Source organism: Balearica regulorum, chromosome 19 (assembly GCF_011004875.1).
Source record: "Balearica regulorum gibbericeps isolate bBalReg1 chromosome 19, bBalReg1.pri, whole genome shotgun sequence".
In the NCBI taxonomy this organism is placed as follows: Eukaryota; Metazoa; Chordata; class Aves; order Gruiformes; family Gruidae; genus Balearica; species Balearica regulorum.
The window spans coordinates 5,800,289-5,820,514 of NC_046202.1; the positions used below are offsets into that span (position 1 = coordinate 5,800,289).

A 20,226-nucleotide genomic window follows, 5' to 3' on the forward strand; every position below is an offset into this window, starting at 1 on the left:
ACAAGCCTGCAGCTAGGGCTGGTTTCTAATGAACGCTATAGGGTTTTAAAGTCACGGATTACCAAGGCTGGAATTCAGCAGTGTTTAGAAGAGACCTAAAGTACAGCTGCATTAAGCAGCAGGGAGTCCAAGTAAGTTCTTAAAATTGAGAAGGTGGCAGAACAGCCTTCTGTTCTCAGTGTCACGGGCAGTTTCTCTGCGTAAAACCCACTCCCCTAAACCACAAACGAGCCTACTTTATGTATGTGGTCAGCTTAGTCCCAAGTCCTTTTCACTCCCAGTCCAGTTCACTAAAATCCATAATGCACAGGTCCATAAAGGACCTGTCAAACCTAGATTGAGGCAATTAGTCAAAAGTGGAACAGACTATATTTGCAGCCAAAGGCCACGCTCAGATTGGGATCCTGGGGCATTGCAGACACAATCTTGGCTCTGATACCTCGTCTCTTAAGAACCCTACAAAATGCTCAAGCCTGCCGACAGCAGACTCCTGACAAAGGCAGGCCCATTAGGAGAAGCAGCCTCACCTCGCTGAGCTCTGGAAAGTTATCCTGCTGACAGAAAGGACACTGCCAAAGGCCGGTTTCGTCGTTCCGTATTGCCTGGTCATAGCTTTCTCCTTGTGGCCGCCTGTGGGCTATCCCAGTCACGTTGCAGATGATCATTTTACCTGCAGTGTGATGGGAGACAAGGAGGAAAGAATGAAAAACTAAAAGCCAACTGCAAGGCTGGGCAGTTCCCTCAATCAAAGGTAGTTGTGCATGAAGGTGTTAGGAGATACCCAGGTACCTGAAAAGCTGCTTCGCATACCTGCCACCACAGCACCATCCCAATAGCACCCTCACCAAGATCCCTTTGCCCCATCTTTACACAGCCTAAGTCAAGTTAGGATGACAGAAACTAGGGATATAAACAGGGATGTACCTATATAAAACGTCTCTGGAGTTTCTTTGGTCAGCATATTGAAGACCTCTTCGGTGTTTGGAGAACGGTATGGCGTTCTCAGGTCCTTGTACCTGCAGCTTAGTTCAGCTCGAATGTCATATAAAGTGATATGCTTGTCACCGTAGCCCTGCGTGGTATTCAAAGGTTACAAAGCCATAAGCAGCAGGAAGAAGGTAAATAGGGAATCCAATATAAGTTATGAAAGAACTCAAGGAACTTATCAAACAGCAAATTTAAAAAAAGAGGAATGCACCATCAGCCATGGAATTCAGTCACAGGGTGTTGAGGAGGTCAAAAGTACCAGTGAGTTCAGAAAACAGTTAGATCAGTTCAGGGAGGACAGCTTAAACGGTCTAATTACTGACTGCTGCCTCCTTCCTCCCTCTGCCCCAAGTGTACTTTCCGCAAGTATTTACTACATGCCCTTGTCAGACACTGAATACTCATCGTGGCTGTTTATATATTTTACAATGGCAACAGCTAATGCTCAGCTCCTAAAAAGGATAAGGGTCACCAGCTATAAAACTTAAGAAAAGGAGCTGGACAGCAGAGCTTCTCCTCTGTTTCTCAGCACCAGGAACCCCCAGCGCACCTGTCTCTCCAGTTCTTCAGCAAAGGCATCAAGATCCAGGTCTTTCAGACGCTCGGGGTTTTCTAAGATCTCCTCCAGAGCTCCTGCGGGATTAGCATCCTCTGCCGACTCATCATATTCCAAGGCATCCACTGCCATTTTTCTTGCCCATTCATAGGTTTCAGGATGGACCCTAGACCCATCTAGGACTTCGATGTAGGAATCGGTACTAAAATAAAACCAAAGCAACGTTCAGATAAGGACTCTGCAGGGTTCCAGAGTCACTTCCTTCAGCTCAATAATAAATCACACTGTTGAGGACCACTATTAGCCATGTGGCTGCTTTGCCACTGCTGCCCTCAGTGGAACAAACTACTCAAAAAAGGAGACAATGAATTCTTCATTGCTAAATCAACAGGAACCCAGGCAAGACATGACAAATTCCAGGCTGAAGCTCCTGCACTGCAAAGATACAGCCAGGCATTTTGGCTGCTATCTAGATGTGATCGCTCTGTGTGCTATAGCTGCTCTGAGCACACAGCTCTTTATAGTTTCTCTCCTACAAATTAAGTGCTGCGCACTGGCAGTGCGGCCATCTGCAGCTAGCTGTTTGGATGAGGCTACACTTTGCTCCCTGCATCTCTGGGATTTCTATCCTCCAAGAACCAGGCACCTAGCGGGGTCGGCTCACTTGGCATAAGGATTCAGCCAGGTGTCCTTTCTCAGACTGCTTTTCAAAGGCAAGAAGGATACTGCGCCAGCCCCAGAGAAAGCACTTTTCCAACAAGTGACCCTTCTGTGCAAAGCAGTCAGTTAAAAGATTTAGAAAACTAGGTTACTGCTGTCCTCCAACCACACATCTCTTGTTTAGTTACCAGTAACCTAACGCTCTACAAACTTCCCGGTATTGTTACTAGTTTAAGAGGAAGCTAAATTGCTGAATTATGCCTCAAGTTTGAAACTTTAGAAAAATAAAATGCTGATGGTAGGACTAGGCAGAAACTAAGCAAAAATGCACAGGAGTTGCTGACGGACATGCATGACGACTATGTTAGGGAACAACTGTTTTTAGTGTAGTTCCTCTTGACCACAAAGGGTCTTTCAAACCATAGTAAGCTATATAATTAATGTTCTGCAGCTCACATTGCTGTGCGAGTTTAGCTGCCCTTAAGAATCAGATTAATAACCAGCAATACCTGAACTTGGCCAGAGATCAGAGGGGCCACACAGAAACCCCTGGGAACACGGACTCCGCAGAAAAGATTGCTTCAGCCTGTCGCTCATGCCAAGTCCATACCCCATATAACATGGAATGCAACTCAATACCCACCTATCGCCCAGCGATGCCGTGTCAATTTTGATGAAGCCAGCACAGTTGATAAACACTTTGGGTCCCATGTGACACATCGTAACCAGCTGGGTCCTGTTCTCCAGACGTGTGTTGTTTTGTTTTAAGATCTGGAGAGAGAGGTAATAGTATAAACCTTTCTATTCAAACACAAGAGTTCTCTAGAAAAAGCAAAGGACTCACACTGGACACTGCAGACTTCAAAGCATCTGACATAATCAAGCCCATCACAACTCATAAATTGTCACTCCGTGCCCGTGTCTCAACGTTGTATGAAAGGAGATGACTCCACATAGAGAAGCTCCAACTCTTGGGAAAAGTGTTGGCTTTTTGCCTTGTGTTTTCTACAGCACGGAGGCGTTTTGATACTGTAACAGTACAACCATTCCTGTGGGTTCAGGAGCTAGCTAGGATTGATGGATTTGCTGAGTTGCTTGGGTCTACCAAGGACATAAGTCCACACACAGCTTTGGGGTTAGGCGCAGTGAGATAACACATACTAAAACACATGTCAACAGAGCTGTCAGCTGCATCTGGCACACAGGATCCCGACTCAGTTCCTAACAGCACTGTCGTCAGGCCAACTCGCACATTCTTGGTGTTTCTGTAGGCAGGGACAGAGGCCTGTTTACCTTTAGCAGATGAGTGCCTTTGCGTGGTCCCAGGCCACACACGTACTGCAGCAAAGCCTGGCTGTGAGGGTGAGCAATTGCCCGATTGACATCCACTCCCACCTCGTTCACACGGTTTATGAATTCGCAGTAGAGGGCATTCAGCAGTTCCTCCTTCACCACATGCTCCTGGCAGAAAGGAGAGGCGTTAGCCTAGCAAAGACATGGGTGCAACACCTTGCCATCAGCAAACTGAGCCCAACACAACAGAATGGCTCTCAGAAGCTGTACTGCATCTCAGAGTTACCCAAGAACAGCCTGGAGGCAGATGAACTAAAGGACACACAAAAAAGGTGCTATATAGCCTGATAATGGCATAGAACAGACAGAACTTGCACCAGTTCAACCTGGAATACTTTTCTTTGACAGCAAACTGTCCCAGGCCTCCGAGGCCAATTTCTTTTGCAGAGAAGGACCTGCCTTGGCCAAGGATAGTTACCTGCAGAGGGTGGAGTTTCAGGCAGAGAATGTCCTCATCGGAGCTGCAGACCTGGGCAAACTCTATGAGGGGGTCCTGAATGCGGCGAGCAAGGGAGACAGCTTGACGCAGCAGAGGTGGGTAATCCCGGAACTCATTCTGCAAGAGGCCAGAGCATCAGGGAAAACTCTGATGGTGTTTTCACACTTGGGAGCACAAATAGCAAAGACACATCAGACAGGGACTGGAACAAGGAAAGCATTTGGTGCTCAGGGCAAAGAGAGCTGAGGTCAAAGGCTCCCAGGACGCTGCTGCAACTAGTAATAAAACAACCCCATCCACTCAGCCGAGCAAGATGCATTTCAGACTACATCAATATCTACTCTGTATATCTGCTTGCACTGATCTCTTCAGGGAAGCCTAAATAAGATGTTTTGCCTTGATCCAAAGATCAGTACGTCACTGTCTAGCTGGATCACATGAGGCAGCGGATGACACAATGCAGGGCCAGCAGAACAAATGGAGGATGAGACAGCACAAATGAGTGACAGACTAAGAGAGAGCTGGAATAACAGAAGGTTCACCTCAGACTTCTTGCTGTTCATGTAGAGGATGGCCAGTTCATTGTCCACCAGCTCCACCCCGATAGAGGACAGCTGCTGCCCTTGATCCAGCTCATGAACAATTCTCTTTACATCCTCCATCAGCATCTGAGCATCCCTAGGGAGAGACGGCCAAGGGGATTGAGGGGAGAGAGCAAAGCTGGGTCCTGGCATCACTTAGGAAGATAACCCCAACGGGTTACCTCACACCATGGACAGAAACAGTGAAATGTGGACAGGCATGAGGAAAGGACTGCAAAGAGACTGGGAAGTGGAAGGAACACAGACTGACCTGTTCTCGCCTGCAATCGTCACCACGTGAGGCTTCTTGTTCAGGAGGAATTTTTTCAAGGTTTCAATATCCTGGGCCTGGAAAGGAAAGCAAGACAGATCAGAGTAGAAAAGCAAGAGTACCGAGTTCTGCACTGAGCTAGCTACCAGACCTGGGTTCCTATTTCACAGGGCAAATCCTTCCCCCCAGTCACCCTGATCTGCCATCACGACATGAACACGGCTAAATGCCTTTTCCACAGGCAGGCCTTGCAGCTACTGACCTCTGTGGACAAATAGGAAAGCTCTGCAGAGGAAAGAGTCATGGCATCATGCTCTGTTGTTACAGGAAATCTGCAAGCAGGGAATGGAAGTCAAAAGCCTGACCCAATCTTCAGCAGGTCCTACAGCCTCTTGCTGTTGTAATGTGATCAGGGAAAGGGGAGAAAATCTCTGTGGCTCGGACCACAGAAGCTCACAAACTCACAACCAGCAGAACTGGGGAATGGCAAGGCCCTGCCACTCCTTGTTGCAGGAGCAGAAGAGATGAATTGGGATCTAACTGGAAGCAACTGTTCTGCCAGAATAATTACAGGGTGGGAAAAAGGCAGTATTTTTGCCTGCAAGAGTGGCAAGGCCCGAGCTATCTTCAGACTGACTATTCCTCTCGAGCCCACAGCGGATTGCACAGTACCAAAAGCAATGTGCAGACATTCATCTCGACAATAGCTGCAACAAGGCTCACCTTCTTTTCCCTCTCTTCCTCACGCCAGGCGTTCCTTCTCTTTGTGAAATGTGGCAATCGGAGGAAGTCTGTAACCTCGCCCTCTCCATTAACAAGGGCACAAAACACGGGGTGGTCCCTGCGAAACAAAGATGACTCAGATATGGAGGACTGCTAAAGCTGTACGTGGATCCACAGGCAATTCCTTTCCTCCTACCTGGCTGAGGAAAACGCAATGCCTAGCACCCGAATCCCCTTCCCTTGGTTTTCATCCATGAAATCATCGTCTTCCTCCACCTGCTGATCAGGACGGTATGAGGCTACTTTTAGCCAGTTGTACAGTTTCCGGCTGCAAGCCTGGTAGAACAGGGAAGGGGAGAGAGGAGTAAGAAAATCCACTGCAGGTGCTTTGGCATAGCCCTTCTCCAGAGGGAAGGTCGTGGACTTCTCAGGACAGCAAGACAGTGTATTCTGCCAGGATTGGGACCAGCTCTCCAGCACCATGGAGCCCATCCTCCCTCCCACTGAGGTATCTGCTTTTTTCTCCATCCTTGGGAAAGAAGCAGACTCAGACCCTCACCTGCCTTCTCCTCCTTCCCAAGAGCCTGTGTACGGCCTGTCAGCAGCTATCCCCACCATGCTGCAGGACTGTTAGCATTTGTAACCCAGCTCTGACTCAAATCCATCTGTCTCCCATCTCACCTTGAGGACGTACTCCTTGGCCTCCACCAACAGCTTGTTCTTCAACTCTTTAGCCATCTGCACGTAGAGGAACTGGTTGAGAGACCGCTCGATGGCCATCGTACGCTGCCGATTCCACTCTTGCACCTGGTGGCTGAACTCATCCCGGTAATAGAACTGTTTGATTTCCTCAAAGTATGTCTGGTCGCTACCGTAACTGCAAGAAATGAGGAGATACAGAAGGGCTCCAAATGCCTACACTGGCAAACAAACACCACCACTGGCAGATTCCTGCACAGGGATGTAATAGCAGCAGCTCAGATTCAGCAAGCTGCCTGAAAAATTTAGAGAAGAGCCAATCCTCCCATCAAACATTCCTTTAGCTGCTAAAGCTATGCTGCTAGACAGATTGCAGCTGAACACCATGCTGGCAGCACAGACGAGCCTGATCAGCACAATGCAAAGCAGCCCTCAGCCACTCCAGCACACCCATATCGCGCAGTGTGGCTACTCAGATGTGCAGGGAAGGATCCAAGGAGCTGCACAGTGAGGGTGGTTGGGAAACAAGCATCACCTTTCACAAAAATCCTAAAGGCTTCAGAGTTTGCCTTCAAATGAATAAGCCAGATGTCTGCTAAAGTTTTCATTAAGATGAAGAAAAAAGGAAGACTCTAAGAGGCTGCTTGGCTTTAAGGTGCAGGAAAGCACCAGGCCATGACTTCCAAGAGCAGTTTAGGTTACAGAGGAGCTCTAACACCACAGCAGCACTGCACGAACAAGCTCTGCCAAGGCACGGATGGGACAGCCAGTAAAGACTCACCCTTCCACTCCTTTCATGTCAATGCTGATATCTATAGTTAGCAGTGTCTCGTCCTCTGCCAGGCTCATTTTAAGGAACTGGTCATCTCGCAGCTCTTTCACAGGCTTGTTCTTCAAGTATTTAAAGGAATAGGCATAGTGGGCTTCATCAATATCCTGGGAGAGAGAAGAGACCGTCAGCATGCATGCAGGGCATTCATGAAGAAAGACCCTTCTGTATACCATAGCAGACAATGGTTTTTATTCAATACCCCCTCACCCCTATGCCTGCCAGTCTGCATTTCCTTCCCCAGCAGGACACAGTGGAATTCATTCCCAGTCCCAGAGAAACAGAGACTGTTCCAATAATTGAAAGCAATATCTCAACAGTGAGAATCAGGTCCGACGAAACGCTGAGACTAAAAATGCAGCACGCTGCTGAGCTGGCCTCTGCAACAGCCCAGCTCACATGCTGCTCTAAGATTTATTCAGAGTTGCCACTGATGTGGGAGAAGTTTTCAGATGCAAAAATGAGTATTTGTATGTTATTTAGATCCTTCCCTGAACTGACTCACACAGTCAGAACTCCCTTCCTTACCTTCTTCCCCTTTTTGGTTGGTGAAATGTTGATTTTAGCTCTTTCTTGGAAAGTCTGCCTCAGGACCTGTCTGACCAAAGGCTCCCTGGCTATCTGCAAAGCCACCATGTACCGGGCTCCTTCCAGCACAGCTTCAGGGCTTGGGAATTGACTAAAAGCAGAAAGGCAACATGAAGGCTTAGCCCCAGATCTCCTCCTCTGCTTCACATCCGCAGGACCTCCATGAAGATCCCCACACTGACCTACACACATAATCCTTGGCCAGCTCCAGAGGCTCTGCAGGGAACTGCTCTGTCTCGTGACGCTGGTAACTGTCTCGGAGATTCTCTCCAAACTGTTCAGGTGTCAGGCCAAACTTCTTAGCCAGGCCATCTGGTTAAAAGGAACCCCACAAAACCAGTAAGGATATGGGTACTGTAGTTTATACTGAGCAAAACTACCAGTCCTCCTTCTCCAAGTAAGCCACACCACCCAGAAAGAGCATGCAGGCCAGGCCACTGCAAACTCAGCATGACAGCGCAACAGCCCTTACCAAGCCCAGCTGTTTGACAGATGGTGTACATATCCCGACGGGAAGCCTGTTTCAGCTCGGGTCCTTTCTGCTCATCATCTTCTGCATCCTCCCCTTCACCTATGGGAAGGATATGTTTAGCAAGGCTCTTTACAGAGGCATCCAGACAGCTGCAGTGTGTCAGAAGCACAGCAAAGGGATCGAACACAACCTACGTTGTGCAACAGTCTCCCTAAATTCCACAAACACATCTCAAAGGTCACAGTAGCCTTAAATTATTCAGATTTAGAAAAACACCCTGAAAACATTGTTTTCTCTACAGTTTCACTCTGCTGCAGTTTCAATAGCAATATCTCTGGGTTGCACATTAAAATACACTTCAAGGTGGCTGATCCTTGCTTTGGCCTCTGCCACAAGGAGTGGTATTTAGTCCATCAGAAAAGCAGCACCTCGTGTGGCAAACTTTAAGAATTATCAGAGAAGCCTGGAAGACCTGGGCCTAACTTGAGATAGAAGTGAACAGCAGAGACGCTCTGTGCAAACACATGGGCTTTTCAACAAACTTTACTTACTGAACACGGATTTTCAATCAGCCCACAATTAGGAGACTATCAAATCTGGGGACAAACCTTCCTCCTCTTCACCATCCTCTCGGATACGCTTTTGCTTCTTTCGAGCAGCCTTGGCAGCATTTTGCATCTTGGGGATGTCTCGCCCATAGTACAGCAGGAAGTGATTATACACGTCCTTCAGCTCGTCCATGGACTGCACGTCCTTCAGCCTACGGCATGCAAAGCCAGCATGTTATACCCCGCTTGCAGCTGAGCTGTGGTAAGAGCACTCAAGGAACCTGCTCTGGTGCAGGTCAGGCAGAGGGAGTGCTTGGGCTCATTTTCCAAAAGAGTTTTAAATATTTCTCATTGCTGGCTTCGTGGGGAGGCTAAAGTCAATGCACTGCAGCAGCCAGATTGCCTTTGCTGTTTGGGCAAGTTAACGTGCATTTTAAGTCGCTTTGGAATGAATATAAAAAAGTCATAGCACCGTACCTCTCCATGTCAGTAGTATCCAGGGCCCTTATTCCATCAGCCAAGGGCTTGTCTGGGTCAGCAGAGATTTGTTCGTACTGATAGGCCTGCATCTTCTCAAACAGACGTGTCAGGTTCTGCTTGCGGATCTTCAGCTGGGTCCACTAATATGAGAACAAAGACTTCCAGTGAAATGCACCATGGCTCTGTGTCACATCTGACTCCTCCCTTCCCAAACAGGGGCTCCCAGGATCTTGGGATATTTGTCATATAAAAATAATCATCAAAATCTTCACCCGCAGCCAAGCCCAGATGCGACACCCATGGCAGGTCTCATCTCAGAGATGAATTGTATTAACAGAAAAAAATAAATCAAGGTTTGGATCTACTTGATAGTAGAGAAGGAACTTGTACTCCTTGCAAGAAAAGCCACTACACAAAAGGAGCTCAGTGAAGAGGAACGACTGTTATGAACACTCTTTTTTCCAGATAACCCTTTACCGCCACATGATGGTAAACGTACAAAAAAACCCCATGGGTAAAACAAGCACACAAGCTCTCCACAGCCAAAACAAAATCTGCCAAATGTACCGGGCTAAGCAGGAAGACACGTTAAATCTTGGTGGGATAACAAGCAGTGAAAACACCCCTCACCTTCTCATCCCACTGCCAGACCTTCCACAGGTCGTTGATGTGCAGCTCTGGCTCCACGTACTCCTTTCTGTAGAAGGCGATGAATGGGACCTGGGTCAGAAATGAGACTCATCACCACCAAGCAGAGACTGGGCAGCCAGCAGACCAGAGAGTGCTTCTGTTCCATATGGAAGAACAAGCTAATGGGGCAGCAGCGTGGGAGAAGTACCAAGCCATGCCCCAGCTCCTGAGACCATTCCACTAAATAATATATCACATAGACCAAAGTGCTTCTGCAACATCCGGCAACATCTCAGAGAACAGATTGAATGGACCAAGCAAGGCTCAGGGTGCTCTGAAATTCCTCCACTTCATTTAGCATCAACTTGTCCAGGATCAGGGAAATATGATGACAGCAGCCCCATCAAACAGGCCTTAAAAACCTGCCCTGCCACAGCTCACATAAGATGAGCTGCACTTTCCAATGAAGCGCCATTTTGTTACAGGAGAGGCAACCAGGTATGGTATCTCAGCCCCTTCTAGTTTGCTACCCTAAATACTTCCAGCAGCCCCTCTGCTAATCCTGCCTGGACAAGGAGACAGCAACTGAGACTTTATTTTGGCAATGACTGGTGTGTAGTACCTCAAAATGTTGGTTTCTCATGAAATTCAGGGCTTCTTTAATCTTCTGGATGGTGCTGGGCCCCTTGCGGCTGAAGCTGCTGCTGGCTTGTCCACGGTCGAGGTAGTCAGAACTTTCCTAAAAGGAGAAACACATTGTGTTGATTGTATTCCTGAGCTGACTCCCAGAAGACCAGTCCAGGGTGAGACTGGAAAACAGTGGCCCGTTTGTTAGCTGGGAATGCAGGCTTAGGTACATGCTCCAATTTTAGACCATGGAAAAGCATCCTAGCCCTGACTGGCTAAACAGAAAATGGAGAAGCAGCATCTGGCCAAGGTAACTGATGGTTAAAAGCATGTCATGGCTAATACTAGTTTAGTCCTAAGTGCACAACGGCTCAGAGATATTTCAATCATTCTTGACAACTATTCTTGCAAATCCGCAGCACCTTCAAGTCCTCTTTGGACAGAAGTCCCAGGCACAGTCCTTTACCTGCAAGGAGATGGTGGGCGTCGCAAATGCGTTCCTGTAAATCCAGTCAGCTTCCTCCTCCAGCTCATCATCTTCAGCACTCTTCACTGGGATGGATCGCAACTACGAAAAGACAACAGGATAAGCAGAAGCACATGCAACACCATGGCACATGTGCGCATGCTATCATGTTTTCAAGAAGCCTGGTAATTATTGTTTTGAGCTGCAGGCTGCCTGTGGGGTCTCAGCACCTCCCAGACACACAGGGCTTTCTGAGGACAGCACTTCAATATCTGCATCTCCTGAGCATGCAGGAAACCTGCGACAACTTTACACTAGATTCTGTCACAGGCTTGTGGAAAGGCCTGCAATGGTGCAAAACCTTCTGTGACGATCAAGTCAGGGTACCCCCACTTCCCACCAGACTCCCAAATCCTCTGTTCCAACCTATCTATGCCTGTTCTAGCCTTGTTACCACTTTTCTTGCTGCAGCCATAGAATAACAGAACATAAAGCAGCTTCAAAACCTCTCTGGGCATTTAGTCTCAGCCGCTTCTCTTTCAAGGGGCCTGCTCTAATCATCACTGACATCCGTGAAGAAGACAATGTTTGAAGAGGTCACATACGGCCAGAAGACATTACACACAGCATTCCCTTGTGCTGTGCACACTGACATGGGAAAAAAGGTTCCTCTGAAAAGCTGGCAGCTTCAGACATCCCATTTTACAAAGGAAGGTAACAAGCCTCTGCCCAGAATTACATTAACATATACTAAAGGGAGATGGAAGAGCATGGACTGCTCAGGCAAAGCCTGAATACAGGGCAAAATTAGGATAAAAAGATGAGATACCAGAATGATTCCTACCACCACAAACAGGACTCCGCATTGAGAGCAGTATAACTCCCAATCTCTTGGATTAAATTGAGTTACAGAAACACCTTGTACAGTTATGTGACTCATCAACAGTTACGTGTTGACTGGCACACGGGTAGCTAGGAAACCCTAGTAAACCTTCTCTGGCACTGCGGCTTCACTCTTGCTATCCAGGATAAAACTCATGGGATTTAATAGCATCCAGCATAAAGGACATCTTAGCAGAGCACAAGTCCTGCACCACTCCCAGGAGTGCAACACTGGCACCCAGTGGCCAAAGAGAAACCATGAGCGGTGCTAAAACCGGGTTTGCACAGCTGGAACAGTTTACTAAGTCCCCAATATGTTTGAATGCAGTTTTAGCCTAAACGTTTGATAGGTGGGATCTTCAAAGAGGGGAAAAAGAGATGTCAAAATCCAGCCAGGTGAGAAAGCTGGCCTGCAGGTCCCAGGCCTGCTGTACTTGGTGGGAGCTGAAATGCTTTCTGCCTGCACATCTGCTCCTCTTCCTCACCTGGAACCTCTCAGGCATGTCTGTCATGCGGATCTCGTTGTCCTGGTCTGTTAAGTGACTGCTCTCCAGCTCACTGGGCTCGTACATCTCAAAGATGCTACGTCGACTGACGCGCTTCTTGGCAGTCTTTTTGGGTCGTACACGGGTCTCCCCTTCAGTTTCTTCATCCTCATACTCATATTCCTCCTCCATCTCCTCATCGTACTCGTTGTATTTCTCAAACTCATCATAGTCAAAGTCCACACCAAAGATTTCCTGGGCTTCCTGCAAAGCACTGGAAGGCAAAAATTATCGTTCAGCCTCACAGTGCAGTGAGGCTGTGAGAAAGAACAACTTTCTAGCCACTCAGAGGAGGCCAGAGCACCTAAGTCTAAGCTGTAGTTTTTACACCTAGGCTAAAAAGTCATGGATAGGTACACAACTCCGAGCTTTACATGCAAATACTTCTCTTAAGGGACTAGTTTTGGTATCCCTGTAGAAAATCCAGGGGAGAAAGGAACGAGTCAGACATTTAAGAAATCAAAGACTAAAAGCTCCGTGTTTAAATTTACCAGGTTCCCTTGGGGAAAGAGACCAGCGGTATCCAACCACAAGCTGAATCACTCTGCACTTGCAAGAATCAAGTAAACTGAGCGCTGTTTTCAAGGTTTCAGGCCAATTTCCAATCAACACTTACGCATCTGTGTATCCAGGGAGCTTCTTTCGCCATTTTGGCTTCTTCAGAGGTTGCCCATCGTCATCCACAATGAAGTCGTCGATGTCTGAACATTGAGAAGCAATGTAGGGGTCAGGACACTCGCATATTCAACTGGTACCTCTGACAAAGCTCAGCCAGTGCAACTATGAGCCTCCACCACAGACTTAGGCTGCCGCTGGCTGTCAGTCTGCCCAGCTACCCACAGCATCTCCTACACCAATCTCAGACATTCCAGGAGTCTGACCCACAATAACAAGCTAGAACAAACTTCCAAACACAGGCAGAGCCACCTGGCAACTATCTGGAGCTCCATACACTGAAAATGCAGTCAGAAAAGGCCTTGCTGCTTTGGACAGTAGACAGACTTCTTGAAAATCTTTCAGTATGGTACTAGCATGGTGACAGGAGGAGAAGTAGGGCAGGCATGCGCTGCGCTACTAGGTACTAAACAGTGCCCTGACTTCCTTCATTTGAAGCATTTCCATTTTGGAGGCAGCTTAGAGGAGACATTCAATACCTCAGCACATGTAATGTGCTTCTGGACAAAGTGGTGTAGACAGACAAACTAAACCTGCCACCCAGAAGCATCTAATTCTGAAGACTGTATTAATCAGACCAGCAAGAGCTTTACCACAACAGGGCTACAGCCTTCAGTTACTTATAGCTCAGAGAAAGTCTTAACTTTGTTCCTGTACTTTAATCCTAGGACAAACTTTGGGTGTAATTAACCATCCATACTCACCAGATTCATCTTCCTCCTCCTCCTCTTCCTCTTCTGGTGGAGCAACAGGAGCTTCAACAGCTTCCCCTCCCTCCTCGCCTTCACCATCCTGAAAGATTTCTTCAGCAATGGCTTCCTTCTCGTGTTCTTCCTTTCCATAGTCTTCCTCTTCGTCATCCTCATCATCAGACATTTTTCGCACACGCCTGAATTTTTGCTGCAAGCCAAAAAAGCTTGTTAGTGCACGTAATTCCTGGCACTCAAGCTCAGTGTGGTCTCTTCCAGGCCAGAACTGCACTTCCTCTGCAGGGACCTGAGAGCAAGCAGGACAGAGCCCAGCACGGCATAGGCACACAGCGGGGAAGAGCCACCCCCTTGGGAGCCGTGCTGCGGGTGCTCTTTGGGCACAGTGTGTACATGACATAAAAACTCCCTGCTGAGGACTGCCCTGTGTCCAGACCTGTGTCACTTGTGTGCTGTCACAACCAGTGTTAGCCTGGCTTGATGTGTCTCTGGCACATGTTAAGGAAGGAGCTTCAGAGCCCATAATAGCTTGCAATGACTTTGAGGTTAGGAGCACGCAGGAGAAAGTAATTGTAAGATGGGCTCCTCTGAGACTGTCGGGCAGAGGTGGGAAGGGAGGAATATAGCAACATTAGGAACAAGCAGAAAGTGTTTTGCAAGCCCTAGGAGCCAGTTCCCAGCTGCCTGGGCAGGGAGAGCTCCTGCTTCCTTCGAGCACTCAGCACTCCCTTTCCAAGACGACAGGAACAGACGGGAGGCACCGCTCGCTCACTCCAGGCAGGAGCCCACCCTCCTTCGTGCCAAGACGCACCACACCATTAACGGCAGCATGGGAACACAACTCACTCTTTTGACTTTAACGCCCAAGTTCTCTTCAATGAGGTCAAAATCATCATCCTCCAGGCGGTCATCAAAAGCTAAGAGAAGAAAGCAGAGACGAGTTACGCTCTCCCTTTGTTAAGCCAGGAATGAATCAACTGGGGAGAAGGGCATAACTTCCCCTTGCAGACACCCAGGGCAGAGGGAGAGCTCTGCTCTCCAGCAGGGCAGTGTGAGAGAATTATGCTGTGGCCTGCTATGAACTATCATCATAAAACTTACTGCGCTTTCTCTTTTTGTGGCCAACATCATCCTCAGAGTCTCCAGAGTCACTGGCTTCTTCCTCCTCTTCCTCTTCCTCATCATCGTCATCGTTAATGAATCCTTTCAGGTTCCCCTGCTCATCTTGATCATCAAGATTCTCCTCCTCCTCCTCCTCATCTGGTGGAGAGCAGGAAGTGTTAGACATGTATTCACTGGTTATCTGCAGAGACTCTTTCTCGGCTCTGTGCAAATGGCATCTTCCTTCCCACTATCCATGCAGAGAGTTTTAACTGAACGCTTTTACTGACACAGAACCCAGCCAGCTGCTCATGCTGGAGCCCCACTTCTTGTCTCATGTTCTCTCTGCAGAGGGAACAGGTGGAGTGGTCACACTGGGAGAATTTCTCTTACTGTTTACTATCAAATTGTGCAACTGCAAGTCCCACAGGGGTGAAGCAGTGTATTTTCTACTGCTGAATATAAAAACCACCTAAGCACTTTGAGGAAGGGAAGCACTTAAACAGCTGAGATTATTGACTACAGATGGCCATGCTATTATAGCACAGTTATTGCCCCATCTGCAGAGTCACGGGATGTAAAATAGAGCAGCGAGGCACACAGACAATTCAGCAAACTCAGAGCAGACAGGTAGACTCACCATCCTCATCTTCCTCTACAAACTTCTTGGTTACTCTGGGCACAACCTCCCCATCCTGGTTGTACTCCTCCTCTGACTCCTCTGCTTCACTTTCTACAAAGTCAGACATGGCTGCAGTGTCTCACACACAGCTCCGCAGGAACTGGGGAAAGAGGAGACATCCATCACATCAGCTGAGCGAGCAAAACACGAGCACTTCCCCCTACAGGGTTTTGAAGAGAAGACAGCTAAGGCAAGAGGGTTTCAAATCATCTATCAAGGCCTTGAATTACCCAGTGTCCACCTTGCCAGGACATTCCTGTCACCAGAGATTGGCCAGCAGCCAAGTACCGCTAGCTCCTGTCAAGCCACATCTCAGCGAGCAGGACAGGACCTGTCACAGCAGCACTCGTCACACGGCCGAGCTCCCAGCTGCGGCTGAAACGGCGCACGCAGCCGAAGCCCTTCATCCCGTCTGTACTCTCCTGCACGGCCAGGAAAGCAACCCCACGCTGTCACCGATGCTGCACTGTGTTAGGCACACAGTCCAACCAATTACGATCTTAATATGATTAATTCTCACTCAGTTATTGAAGCCAGGGTGATCCTGAAAAGGGCCTCGACCGAGTTGCAATTGCAGGCCGTCGGCAAGGCTCTGCGGAGCCCCACAGAGCAAACAGTAGAGAGGCTTGGGGGGGTGCCGCAGGGTCGGGGCTGGGGGCTGCCGGCTGCCCAGCTCCACTGCCCCACACAGCCAAAGCGGTGGCTGGGATGTTCCAGGCCAGGGGCCTCTGTCCAGAGATTAGGAAGTAACAAGAGACTACAGAAACGGGGTGTTTTCTATATCCAGAACCTTTTGTTTGATGTTTTTCCCCAACTGGGGTTTCTGGAAGCTGTATAAACCAAGCTTGGCACAAAGGGAAGTGTATGTCCAAAAGATGTGGCTCAAGTTCTTTCTCTCTGAGCCTTTAACTTCTTGTGGTTTCAAAACTTGCTGTCATTTTTAAAATTTTCAAAGGATTTTTTTTTTTAGTTCCTTTTTACATACATCAAAACAGAAGCTTCCGAAAGTCAGCTATAACAAAACCCAAATCAATTCCTCAAATGGCTGTGAAGATGAAAAAGCCAGCCCAGGAAGAAGTACCAGCCTTTGGGAAGGTACAAAAAGAAGCTCAGATGAAGTGTCAGATCTAAAGCCAAAACCTCCATGTTAAATTACATCTGATGTAATTTAACATTAAAAAAAAAAGATGAGAAAAGAATTTCATACGCCGGGGAACGATACCTAAACAAACACACTTCAAAATGTTCCATAATCATTTCCCTACTGCAAACAAACAGCTGAAGGAAATCAGTCCCGTACAGGAGAACCTCATCAAGGTTTTGCCACGACACTCCACGTGTGCAGGACTTCTTGTTCTGCCTCAGATCCACACATCTGGTACACCAACACAATAGAGAAAACCAGGGACTTCTCAGCTTCAAAAAAGAAAAGTGCAAGAATGAGCTTGGAGAATCTTTTAAGTCTTAAAATACTAATAGCTCCGAAGGAATGTGTCGGCCATATCTCATTAAAGAAAACCCACAACAAAGGCAAGGCAAAGACCTCTGCCAGATTTCAGACACAAGCAGATAGCAGCTCACACTCCTTGGCTGTGGATTACATGGCTGTGGCCAACATCTATCTGTAATGCTCCAGACAGGCTGAAATCGCAGCAGACCAAGGCTACTGCTCTGCACCTAGAAAGGACATTGCTGCTCCAGCTTGGTGCGTGGGCATGGGGTGATCCCCAGCCTCGAGAGGACACTGTGGAAGTCACACACACGTACTTCAGCATCCCTCTCAAATAACTCTTCTGAGGGCGGTACAGATGCTAGTTAAATACGTGTTCCTGAAGCAAATGCCACTGATGAATTGTGTAACTACATACAGTAGAGGAACAGGAATTGTTATGCTTACCAGCCTGTGTATGAATATTATGGCAACTTCACACTTCCTCACCACTACTTCTTCCACATGTATCCATCAGGGTGTATTAACATACAGAAAACTGCAGGCTGGGCTTCTCCTAGAGCATTTCTACTTCTAAGTCTAAAAACCTCATTTCTCCTCTGTCCATGATCAACACATAAATCCAGCAAGAACGAAAACCCCTTGTCACAGCACCACATACAACTTTACTATCCTCCGCCAGTCAAGCGTTTCACTCGCAATTCCAACTTTCTTCCTCATCACTTGTTCTACCACTTCCTGGCAATTTCAGTTCCTGTCAAATCAAATTTGTCTGGACACAAGGAACAGCTATGACTTAGGAAACCCATCTTATTTAATGATCCAGCTGAGCAGGTTCCACATGAATCACCCACAAAACCGGGTGCTTTCAGCTCCAGTGAAATCCACCTCAGGACAGCGGGGATGTCACTTAGCATGGCAAACAGAAGCAAGGGTAGCTATTACCAAGGTGACGTTGAATCAGATACAGACTAAGGGTGCCTCTCCCACCCTCTGCTCCAGAGAGGCCTTTATTTGAAATAAAACAGGACAGGGAGGCAGGCAGAGACTGCAGCCAGCGTAGACAGAGGAGCAGAGGCAGAGCTTGGACCAGCACTGCTGCCTGGCAGGAGCCTCCCGAGCAGCCGGTCACACAAGGAAAGCCCTGCTCTAGCAGCACAGCTTGTCTGGCTTGGCCAGGTTTCGAGACCTCAGACTGCGCATGTTGGGCCAGGCCAGTTGTATCATGCTGCAGGCCTTTCCTCGGAGCAGCACAGCAGCATCCCTGCTCCTGCAACGTGCTCCCAGGAGAGGATCAAAGATTGCTGTAGCACAGGAACAAGTACTAAATTGCACTAGAGCACCAAAAATGCAGGGAGATGGTGCCTAATCCTGCATGCTTACCTGTGCACAAGCAGACAGGCTCCTAGAGGTGACATGTATATATAGCTTTACCCCAAAGATACCCCATGGCCACTAGACACCGACAGAGATGGACCACGGACAATGGCAATGCAGCGAACAGCGTCGCGATGGCAGCATGCGAAGGAAGCGTGGGTGCTTCCAGACCGAGCCAGGCACCTCGAGCACAGCCTCTCTCGCTGGGCAGCAACGCCAGAGCAGCTCAGGGCTGAGCAATTACACGCCCTCTGCTTTCAACCAGGGTTGTCTGCACTTTGCTCAGCTCAAGGGCACAATGGCAATTGTCCAGAGTCCACAGCTCCTTTTAACTGGGATGACACTGGGCAGAAAGCTCTCTTCGCCGTCAATACCGAGACCCTACATCTCTGATCAGGTCGGCAGGACTGGGCTGGACATCGGCTGCAGACACTGTGGGCTGTCTCCCTGGTTAGGTGAGGTAGCACCTTTAGAACAGAAGTGCTGCTTTGTGATGGACCTGAGAATTCTGGAAGCCAGACGTTCAAATACCCTAAACCCTTGGCCATGCATTTAGATACCTGCTGGCTGCTCAGGACTGCAAAACATCACAGTGCTGGAGGCAGACGCAGCTTTGTACATCATACACAAGCAAAAGTTAACCCATTAGGTTTAGAAATGGAAATACACGACGAGTACCTGCAAAACATTAGAGTATGATATGGGAAAAACTCCCACACCTTGCCAGTTAAGGCGGCACTGTGGCGAGGCAGGGACATGACGGCGTGCAGGATGGCATCGGGAACGGCAGTGCCACACAGGAGCTTCACAGCCTGAGCAGGCCTGGGGTGAGTGAAATCAGAAGCATCTCATGGTCTCCAGGCACAGGGATGACAACTAAGGCATGGGACCTCAGCGGTGCTCACAGAATAACAAGGAGTGTCCTCACAGCGAGAGACATTTATTATTCAGCATTCAACCTCAGGATATCAGCGTCAATGCACAGAACAGCAAAAATAACTGCTAATCTAGGCTCTACTGCAGCATTGGTGCTGAAGAGAAGCAAGTCCTGACTTCTTCCCATCCTCCGTGGGAGAAACTACATCAAGGCCTTGACCCAGGCTTATACTGGTTTCGTGGGGGGGCGGGTTAGGGGAGAAACGGTTTGCACAGGGATTGTTTTAGCCTCTGCCATTTCACAATTCAACTCACAGTCCACTTAAGATCACGTAGATCCATGGAACCACACTGCCAAAGCCACTACTGAGGAGTTTTGCTCAGTTCTCGTGTCTACATTTCAAAGAGAAAAGTTAAATTGGAGAGGATTCAGAAAGCTCTGTGAGAATACAAAGGCTGGGAAACTCAACTCAATTAAAATGCAGAGCCTAAGGAAGCCAAATCTATTCATTTTGTCAATTAAATGCTCATGAAATTAATTTTAACATGGCCCAAGTACATCCACAGGAGTAAAAGACTGTGACAATAAATGGCTCATTAGGAAAAACCGAAACAAACTGCAAAGGTAACACCACTGTTCCACCCCCTGAAGCTCTCACAATGAAATCAATGTTGGTTTCCTTATCAAAAACAAAAAAAAGCACCATGATTGAGCTGGAATGTGTGGATTTAACACTAATCACTAGGCAATGATCTCCAGGCTGTGTCCCACCACAGAATTCAGACAAGATCACGTTGGCTTCTTTTAATTTGAAGCTTATGAGCCTAACAAAAATATCCCTGTGAGGCACTCACACCACAACAAAACACCCTCACAGGCACCTCGTCAGCGCTGAGCTCCTCCTCAGAGACACTTCTCGGTACAGGCAGGGAGTTCTGTAGGGCCAAGCTCTGCCGGGGCCTGCCAGCCCTGATAGGGCATCAGCAACATATAGTTTTGTATTTAGCTTTTATAGCTGTTT

General features: G+C 48.1%; 1 protein-coding gene across 3 annotated transcripts in view; it reads right to left on the minus strand.

The window, feature by feature from the left end:
- SUPT6H (SPT6 homolog, histone chaperone and transcription elongation factor) overlaps positions 1-20,226 on the minus strand; it is a 28,225-nt gene that overhangs the window by 6,097 nt on the left and 1,902 nt on the right. For 2 of the 3 annotated variants that reach the window (XM_075771891.1, XM_075771892.1), the window contains exons 2-27: positions 15,460-15,601; positions 14,820-14,978; positions 14,565-14,635; positions 13,716-13,911; positions 12,953-13,037; positions 12,277-12,550; positions 10,910-11,011; positions 10,439-10,555; positions 9,817-9,906; positions 9,184-9,326; positions 8,767-8,918; positions 8,159-8,257; positions 7,869-7,998; positions 7,627-7,777; positions 7,051-7,205; positions 6,252-6,447; positions 5,767-5,906; positions 5,571-5,688; positions 4,848-4,924; positions 4,538-4,673; positions 3,975-4,112; positions 3,497-3,664; positions 2,847-2,974; positions 1,538-1,745; positions 925-1,072; positions 528-670 (exon numbers count right to left, since the gene is read on the minus strand). In XM_075771891.1, coding sequence (XP_075628006.1) covers positions 528-670; positions 925-1,072; positions 1,538-1,745; positions 2,847-2,974; positions 3,497-3,664; positions 3,975-4,112; positions 4,538-4,673; positions 4,848-4,924; positions 5,571-5,688; positions 5,767-5,906; positions 6,252-6,447; positions 7,051-7,205; positions 7,627-7,777; positions 7,869-7,998; positions 8,159-8,257; positions 8,767-8,918; positions 9,184-9,326; positions 9,817-9,906; positions 10,439-10,555; positions 10,910-11,011; positions 12,277-12,550; positions 12,953-13,037; positions 13,716-13,911; positions 14,565-14,635; positions 14,820-14,978; positions 15,460-15,568 — 3,633 coding nt within the window. In that variant the 5' untranslated portion in view covers positions 15,569-15,601. The remainder of the gene's footprint in view (positions 1-527; positions 671-924; positions 1,073-1,537; positions 1,746-2,846; positions 2,975-3,496; positions 3,665-3,974; positions 4,113-4,537; positions 4,674-4,847; positions 4,925-5,570; positions 5,689-5,766; positions 5,907-6,251; positions 6,448-7,050; positions 7,206-7,626; positions 7,778-7,868; positions 7,999-8,158; positions 8,258-8,766; positions 8,919-9,183; positions 9,327-9,816; positions 9,907-10,438; positions 10,556-10,909; positions 11,012-12,276; positions 12,551-12,952; positions 13,038-13,715; positions 13,912-14,564; positions 14,636-14,819; positions 14,979-15,459; positions 15,602-20,226) is intronic. The other variant, XM_075771893.1, reaches the window with a different exon arrangement.